The sequence below is a fragment of the Strix aluco genome, chromosome 30 (genome assembly GCF_031877795.1).
Source record: "Strix aluco isolate bStrAlu1 chromosome 30, bStrAlu1.hap1, whole genome shotgun sequence".
NCBI lineage: Eukaryota > Metazoa > Chordata > Aves > Strigiformes > Strigidae > Strix > Strix aluco.
The window spans coordinates 282,111-290,957 of NC_133960.1; the positions used below are offsets into that span (position 1 = coordinate 282,111).

At 71.3% G+C, this 8,847-nt stretch overlaps 1 protein-coding gene across 1 annotated transcript; it reads right to left on the reverse strand.

The window, feature by feature from the left end:
* Nucleotides 1-1,402: 1,402 nt before the first annotated feature.
* On the reverse strand, nt 1,403-8,745 carry LOC141916549 (sodium/potassium-transporting ATPase subunit alpha-2-like). Its single transcript, XM_074809169.1, is given in 25 exon segments — nt 1,403-1,430; nt 1,824-1,938; nt 1,998-2,089; nt 2,155-2,274; nt 2,386-2,516; nt 2,907-3,052; nt 3,477-3,600; nt 3,668-3,822; nt 3,899-4,067; nt 4,439-4,589; nt 4,652-4,788; nt 4,877-4,933; nt 4,935-5,009; nt 5,011-5,054; nt 5,568-5,757; nt 5,839-5,973; nt 6,082-6,191; nt 6,430-6,628; nt 6,911-7,179; nt 7,267-7,384; nt 7,460-7,594; nt 7,676-7,789; nt 8,183-8,343; nt 8,346-8,385; nt 8,650-8,745. Coding segments are annotated over 25 exon segments (3,111 nt in total).
* Nucleotides 8,746-8,847: the final 102 nt, after the last annotated feature.

Sequence of the window (8,847 nt, forward strand, 5' to 3'; positions counted from 1 at the left end):
GGGGACACACGGACAGACACGGCCCGGGGGGGGGGGACACATGGACAGACACGGCCCTGGGGGGGGACACACGGACAGACACGCCCCGGGGGGGACACACGGACAGACACGGCCCGGGGGGGGGGACACACGGACAGACACGGCCCCCGGGGGGGACACACGGACAGACACGGCCCCTTCCAGCCCTGCCAGGAGGGGACAGACGGACACAGCTGGGGACACACAGACACGGCCCCGTCCCATCCCCAAAGTGCAAAGGCACAAAGGGGGGGGGCAGTGGCACCCTGACCCCCCCCCGCACCCCCTTTCCTCCCTCCTGGGGGGGTTCAGGGCCCGGGGGGGGGGCAGGGTCCGGCTCAGCCCCGCCCCCTCCCGCCCGCTCCAGCTCCAGATTAAGGAAGGAAAGAGGAGCCGCGGGGGGGGGGGGGGGGGGGGGGGGGCGGGCCGGGGTCTAAAAATAAGGAGCCGAGCCTGGGGGTCACCAGCGCCGCGGCCCAGGGACACCGCGGGGACGGGGGGACCGGTCCCCAGTGGGTGCTGGGGACCCCCGGGTGGCCGCTCCCCCCCCTCCAGCCTCGGGGTCCCCAGTCGGGAACAGGGACAGAGCGGAGCTGGCCCTGGGGGCATCGGGGGGGGGGCGGGTACCCCCATCCCACCCCCCCCCCGACACTGGGGGGACCCAGCTCTGGGCTGGGGCCGATGGGGACCCCCCACCCCCGCGGCCACCGGCTCCACTGGGGGGGGAACGGGACACGCGGGACTTTGTCACCTCTGTCCCCCTCGGACCCGGTGACGGCTGAGAAGCGGAACCCCCCGGGCTGGGGGGGGGTCAGACCCCCCCTGGACACCCCCGGGGATGGGGACGGGGCTTCTCCCCCCAAGACAAGGCCATGGGACCCCGGGACCCCCCACACACGGGTCCCCGCCCCGCCTCATCCCCCCCCCCCGGTTTCGGGTGACCCGGACTCGGACCCTCATTATTTTTAACCCCGGGTGACACCAAAACCTCGTTGGCGAAACCCGAGCGGGGCCGGACCCTGCGCCCCCCCCCGAGCCCCCCCCCCGAGCCCCGCGCTGCTGACTCAGCACGGCCAGGGCACCCCCAGCCCCCCCCATCGCGGGACGGGGACCCAGGCAGGGAAAAGGGGCGCCCGGGGGGGGCTGGTGGGGGGCAGTGGGTTATTGATCCCCCCCCTTCATGCCCCCCCCCCAGCACAGACGAGGGCACGAAGGGGTTAAACTGTTTTATTGCTCTGAAAGGGGGGGGGGGGGGGTGTCTGGGTGCCCCATGGGGGGAGCAGAGGGTGCCCCCCCCGCACTCCTGGGTCCCCCCGGGGTTAGTACGGGGGTGCAAGGGTTGGGGGGGGGGACCGGGGGGGGCCGGGGGGGCCCACACAGGCACTTAGTAGTAGGTCTCCTCTCCACCCAGCCTGCAAGGGCGCAGGCGTTAGGGGGGGGGCAGATGGGGGTGCCCCCACCCCCTGGGGGTGTCCCCCCCCCACCCCTTGGGTGCCCCCCACCTCCTCCCAGGTACCCCCTTTTCCCATGGGGCCTCCCACTCCCCTGGGTCCCCCCTAACCCCCCCCTTGGGGGCTCCCCATGCCTCTTGGGTGCCCCCCCCGACTTCCTTGGGTGTCCCCCCCCACCCCCCTGGGTATCCCCAAAAACACACCCCCCTCCCCCCCACCCCCCCCCCACTCCTTTGGGTGCAGGTGCCAGCCCCGAGGGTGGTTTTGGGGGACAACATCTGCTTTGGGGGGGGACAGGGGAGCAAGATGGGGGGGGCTCAAGGGGCTGTGCCCGTGGGGGGGGGCAGGGGTCACTTGGGGGGGGCAGTGATGACTGTGGGATGTTCAAAAAGGGGGGTCTGGGGGGCAGAGCACACAGTGGGGGGCTTGGGGGGGTTGTACCCCAAATGGGGGGAGCGCGATGCCCACCCTGGGGGGGGGAAAACACCCCCGGGGGGCAGGTTTTGGGAGGGGGGGGCCCACACTCACCGCCGGGGTAGCGGCGCAGGATGAGCTTCCGCACCTCGTCGTAGGCGAAGATGAGGAGGCTGTAGGGGAAGGCGCAGAACCACCAGGTAACCCTGGGGGGGGGGGGTAGAATTAGCAGGGGGGCACCCATGGGTGGGGGGGTGGAGGGCCGGGGCGCGCCCCCCCCCGACTCACTTGAGGGGGGTACATGCGCAGCGCCACCCCCATGCCGGGGCAGTAGGAGAGGAAAGCCGCCAGCGCCGTCTCCTCCAGCAGCCCGAAGATCAGGATCTTGTTCCTGCGGGAGAGCGGCGGGGGTGCAAGGCAAGGGGGTGGGGGGCACCCACGGGGCTGGGGGGGGGCACCCACAGGTGCTGGGGGGGCACCCACGGGGCTGGGGGGGACCCACTTCATGCCCTGCTGGAAGACGGAGTTGCGCCGGGTCTTGCAGATGATGAGGTCGGCCCATTGCACCACCACGATGCTGGCGAAGAACGCGGTGTGGCACGTGAACTCCACCACCTTCCGCTGCTCGTAGGTCTGGGGGGGGCACGGCTCAGCGCACGCGCGTGTGCACACACACCCACACACACCCACACCCCCACACACCCCCCCCGGCCCCGCTTCGTGCGCTCCCACCACCGCACGGGAGCACCCGTGAACTCACCGACGCCCGCGTGTGCCCGCGCGCTCGTGCAAAGCCTGTGTGTGAGCACGGGGGGGGGGGGGGGGGGTTTGCACACGCACGTGCATGGGTGTGTAAGCACACGCGGAGCAGAGCTGTGCCGAGGCGGGCGCACAAGCGGGTGCGAGGGGGTGTGAGGGCGCACGAGGGGCGTGCAAGGGGTGCGCGAGGTGCGTGTGAGGGGTGTGCGAGGGTGTGTGAGGGGTGTGCAAGGGGCGTGCAAGGGCGTGCGAGGCCCCACTCACCCACTCCTGGCCGTAGGAGTCCTCCAGGTCGTTGGTGGATCGGTCGTCCCAGGCCAGGCGGATCCCCACCAGCGTCCCGGGCAGGAACCCGTTCTCCGCCAGGATCACGAAGTAGGTGAAGAACCCGCCCAGCGCCTGGATCATCCCTGCAGGACGCGGCACCCCGGGATTGGGGACAGACACCCCGGGATCAGGGATCAGCACCCCAGGATTGGGGCTCAGCACCCCAGGATCGGCACACAGGCACCCCCAGAGCAGGGACGGGCACCCCGGAGAAGGGATCAGCACCCCCGGGCTCAGGGACGGGCACCCCAGGAGTGGCACCCCAAGAGCCGCGGGGCGGGGGGGTCACTGGTGGGGGCTCCACTGTCACCAGTGGGTGCCCTGGGGTCAGCCGGGGCTGCAGATGCCAGCTGGGGGGGGTGTCACTTGGCATCACCGGCGGGTCCTGGGGTACCCCTTGATACCTCGAGCGGGTGCCGTGGGGTCACTATCGGGGGCCCGGGGGTCACACTGTGCCTGACGCCAGCTGGGGGGTGTCCCCCGGCCGCCCCCGCCGCCCCCCCTCACCGATCTGCCCGTAAGCCATGCTGATCAGCCGCTCGTTCACCAGCTTGTCGGTCCGGGGGTTCCGCGGCTGCCGCTTCATGATGTCGCTCTCGGCCGCCTCGTAGGCCAGCGAGATGGCGGGGACCTGGGGGGGGGGCATCTGTCACCCCCTGTCCACCCCCCGCACCCCCCGTCCCCCCCCCCGTCCTCACCATGTCGGTGCCCAGGTCGATGCAGAGGATGGTGACGGTGCCCAGGGGCAGGGGGATGTTGGCGATGATGAAGAGGAGGAAGGGCGTGATCTCGGGGATGTTGCTGGTCAGGGTGTAGGCGATGGACTTCTTCAGGTTGTCAAAGATCAGGCGGCCTGCGGGGAGGGGGACGGGCATCACCGGGGGCCCCCCCAGGTCCCTCCCCAGGGTCCCCGCTGGCCCGTCCCCGACCTTCCTCCACGCCGGTGACGATGGAGGCGAAGTTGTCGTCGAGGAGGATCATGTCGGCCGCCTGCTTGGAGACGTCGGAGCCGGCGATGCCCATGGCGATGCCGATGTCGGCCTTCTTCAGCGCCGGGGAGTCGTTCACCCCGTCCCCCGTCACCGCCACGATGGCGCCCTGGGGACACGGCGGGGGTCAGGCACCGGGGGGGACATGGGCGGGGCACGGGGACAGGGACGGGGACGTTGTGGGGCACGGGAAGGGCAGCGCACCTCGGGGGAGGGGGAAAGGGGCACCGTGGGCACGGGGAGGGGGACATCAGGGGGCACAGGGACATCAAGGGGCACAGGGAGGGGACGAGGTGGGGCACGGAGATGGTGGCACCATGGTGCAGGGGGATGGGGACATCAAGGGGCACAGGGAGGGGACATCAAGGGGCACAGAGAAGGTGGCATCATGGTGTGTGGGGATGGGCACATTAAGGGGCAGAGGGAGAGGGATGGGGACAGCGAGGGGCAGGGGGCAGCAGGGGACAGGGGCGGGGGCACCTGGCGCTGGCAGCCCTCGACGATGATGAGCTTCTGCTGGGGCGAGGTGCGGGCGAAGACGATCTCGGTGTGGTTCTTGAGGATCTCGTCCAGCTGCTCCGCGCTCATGTCCTTCAGGTCGGAGCCGTGCACCACGCAGGCCTTGGCCTCCCTGCGCAGGGCAGCCTCAGCGGGGGCCGCCGCCCCCCCCGCGCCCCCCGCCCCGGCACCTACCGTGGGTTGACCTGGCTGACGGGGATGTTGAGGCGGGCGGCGATGTCCTCCACCGTCTCGTTGCCCTCCGAGATGATGCCCACGCCCTTGGCAATGGCCTTGGCCGTGATGGGGTGGTCCCCGGTCACCATGATCACCTTAGGGGGGGACACACGCACAGAGGGGGTGACGCCTGCTTGGGGGGAGCTGGGGGGGGGTCAGGGGGTGCGCGGGGGGGGGTCCCACCTTGATGCCGGCGCTGCGGCACTTGCCGACGGCGTCGGGGACGGCGGCGCGGGGGGGGGTCGATCATGGACATGAGCCCCACGAAGCAGAGGTCGCTGGTGGGGAAGTTGACCTCGTCGGCGTCGAACCTGAACCCGCGGGGGGAACTTGTCCGGGGGCAGGTAGAGGTGGCAGAAACCTGGCGGGCGCCGGCGGGTGACGGGGTGCAGGCGCCCATGGGCACCCCCAGACACCCCCTTCCCTCGCCCGGCACTCCTCGTCCCCGCCACAGCCCCCCCGGTGCCCCCTTTGCCCCCACGTCCCCCCCATGACTGTGCCCCACATCACCAGTGCCCCCCGCACCTCCCCGTCCCCGTGTCCCCCGTGTCCCCCGTGTCCCCACAGTCCCACGCCCCGTGTTCTCCACACACCACATTCCCCTGCCCCCCCATCCCGTGTCCCCAAATTCTACCACCCCACGCCCCTGCCACATCCTCCATGTCCCTACATCCTCCGCATCCCCCTGTCCCTTCGCCCCCATGTCCTTTGCCCCGTCCCTTGTGCCCCCCCCGTGCCCCCCATACCCTTCACATCCCCCTGCCCCACATCCCCCGTACCCCCCACATCCCCCTGTCCCGTGTCCCCCATCCCCCATCCCCCCACCCCGTGCCCCCATGTCCCCACCCCCCACCCCCCGCGCCCCGGTACGTACCCAGGACCCTCTCCCCCAGCCCCCCCAGCTCCAGGTAGGCGTTCTGGAACGCCTCCCGCATCTCCTGGTCCAGCGGCACCTCCTGGCCCTGCAGCAGGATGCGGGAGCAGCGGTCCAGGATGCGCTCGGGGGCCCCCTTCATCACCAGCAGGTACCCCTGGGGGTCTTCCTCGCGCTCGTGGATGGAGAGCTGCGGGCACAGCGGGGACGCTGGCACCGGCGGCACCCACCGGCCCCCCCCCCGCCGCCCCCCGCCGCCGGCCCGGCAGACCTGGTACTTGTTGGTGGAGTTGAAGGGGATCTCGCTGACTTTGGGGTTCTTGTCCCGCATCTTCTTGACGGAGCCGCAGGAGAGCTGGATGCACTTCAGCAGCGCCGACTCCGAGGCGTCGCCCGCCGTGTCTCGCTGCGGCAGGGAGGGGTGCTCAGGGGGGCACCCGGGGGGGGGGCACAGGCACCGCCCCGGCTCTCAGCAGGACTCGGGGGGTTCTAGTGGGGGTCGTCACCCCCCTACCTTGGAAATGGAGATGTTCTCCTGGCCCGGCTTGAAGACGGCGCGGTTGCAGAGCCCGGCGATGCGTGCCAGCGCCGCCCAGGTGGGCGAGCGCTTGTCAAAGGTGGCACCTGGGGGACAGGCGGCCCCGTCAGCTGTGTCGGGGCCCCCCGGCGTCTCTGGGGACACTCCCAGAGGTGCCCCTGGGGTGCCCTGAGGACCCAGGGAAGGGGGTTCCCCAGGGAATGGGGTGTCCAGGGAGCGACATCTGGGTGCAAGGGCAGGGAAAGGGGAGATCCTGGGGTTGGGGTGCTCAGCGGGGGTCAGGGTGCTGAGGGGTGTGGGGGGGTCAGGGTGCCAGCCACCCACCCGACTGGTCCTCGGTGGTGTCGGCCTCGTGGATCTGGTTGTCGAACCACATGTGGGCCACGGTCATGCGGTTCTGGGTGAGGGTCCCCGTCTTGTCGGAGCAGATGGTGGAGGTGGAGCCCAGCGTCTCCACCGCCTCCAGGTTCTTCACCAGGCAGTTCTTCCGCGCCATGCGCTTGGCCGTCAGCGTCAGGCACACCTGGGGGGCACCGCGGGGCTCAGCGGGCGCCCACCGGGCTCCGAGGGGGGGCTCTGAGAGTACCCACAGGGCTCTGAGGGCACCCACGGGGCTCCGAGGGCACCCACAGGACTCCAAGGGGGGGCTATGAGGGCACCCATGGGGCTCTGAGGGGACCCACGGGACTCTGAGGGCACCCACGGGTGTTGGCAGGCACCGGGCATTGCTGGGTGCACCAGCGCCAGCCCAGCAGAACCAGTGCCCCCCCCATCCCTCCGCTCTGCTCCCCCCGGTGGCCCTTACGGTGACGGTGGCCAGCAGCCCCTCGGGGACATTGGCCACGATGATGCCGATGAGGAAAATGACGGCCTCCAGCCAGGTGTAGCCCAGGATGAGGGAGAGGATGAAGAAGGAGAGGCCGAGGAAGACGGCGACGCCAGTGATGAGGCGGATGAAGTGCTCGATCTCCATGGCGATGGGCGTGCGCCCCACCTCCAGCCCCGAGGCCAGCGAGGCGATGCGCCCCATCACCGTCCGGTCGCCCGTCGAGATGACGATGCCGCGCGCGGTGCCTGGCAGGACGGGGAGGTGTGTGTGGGGGTGACGCAGCCCCGGGGCCCCCCCCCGGAGCAGGCAGGGACCCCCCCCCGGGCACCCACCTTCCACGCAGTTGGTGGAGAAGAAGCAGATGTTGCGGGTCTCCAGCGGGTTCTCGTGGGTGAACTCGGGCGAGCGCGTCTGCGGCTCCGACTCCCCCGTCAGCGACGAGTTGTCCACCTGGGACACGGGGGGGTCACGGCGGGCTGGGGCCAGCCCCCCCCCCCGCCCCCGCGCCCAGGAGTGCCCCCTCACCTTGCAGCCGTGGGAGGAGATGATGCGCATGTCGGCGGGCACGCGGTCCCCCCCCTTCACCTCCACCAGGTCGCCCACCACCACGTTCTCCGCGTTGATCTGGATCTTCTCGCCCTCGCGGATCACCAGCGCTTGCTGGGGGGGGGGCACAGGGCACCCTGAGGGATGTCCGGGCACCCCCACCTGCCCCGGGACCCCCCGGCTGCCCCCCCCTACCTGGGGCACCATGTTCTTGAAGGAGTCCATGATCTTGGAGCTTTTGGCCTCTTGGTAGTAGGAGAAGCAGCCGGTGACGATGACGACGGCGGCCAGGACCACCCCCAGGTACAGCTGGGGCCCAGGCGGCACCTCAGCACCCCGGGGGGGCAGGGAGGGACCCTCCACGTGCCCCCCCCCCATCCACACACCCCCCAAGAGCTGGCACGTGGTGGCGGGGGGCACGTGCCCGTGTCACCCCTGAGCGCCCACGGTGCCTCTGCCCCCCCCGGGTGCTTGTACCCCCCCCCCCCCAAGGGTCCCCGTGCTCCTGCAATGCCTGTGCACCCCCCCCAACGCTCGCGCACCCCCCAATGCCCAAATCCCCCCCACGCCCATCCCCAGCGACGTCTGTGCCCCCCCGGGCTGCGTGTGCCCCTCGGGGTGCCCGTGTCCCCCCCGCCGCTCGTGCCCCGCGCCGTGCCCGTGTCCCTGCCCCCCCCCCCCCGCGCCGTGCCCCCCCCTCACGTTGTCGTTGGCCGGCTCGTCCTCCATGGCGGCCTGGATGCCGTAGGCCAGGAAGCAGAGGATGGCGCCGATCCAGAGCAGGATGGAGAAGCCCCCGAAGAGCTGCCGGCAGAACTTGACCCACTCGGGGGTGGTGGGGGGGGGGGTCAGCGCATTGGGCCGTCCTGCACCAGGATCTCAGCCGCCCGCGCGTTGGTCAGGCCCTGGGGGGGGGGACACACACGCTGCCACCCGGGACGGGGGGCAGGAGGGGATGGGGTGGGGGGTCCCAACCAGGGGACACCCCCCGGGGATCTGGGAGGGCGACCTGGGGACATGTGGGGCTATGGGGGGGGGCCATGGGGACAGGAGGGGGCGGGGGGGCTGGGAGGGGCTGGAGACACGGCTGGGTGTCACCCTCGGGGACAGGAGGGGACAGGGGCACAGCTGGGTGTCACCCAGGGGGACAGGAGGGGATGGGGGCACACCTGGGTGTCACTCCTGGGGACAGGAGGGATGGGGGCACATCTGGGTGTCACCCAGGGGGACAGGAGGGGACAGGGGCACATCTGGGTGTCACCCATGGGGACAGGGGCACATCTGGGTGTCACCCTTGGGGACAGGAGGGGACGGGGGCACATCTGGGTGTCACTCCTGGGGACAGGAGGGGATGGGGGCAAATCTGA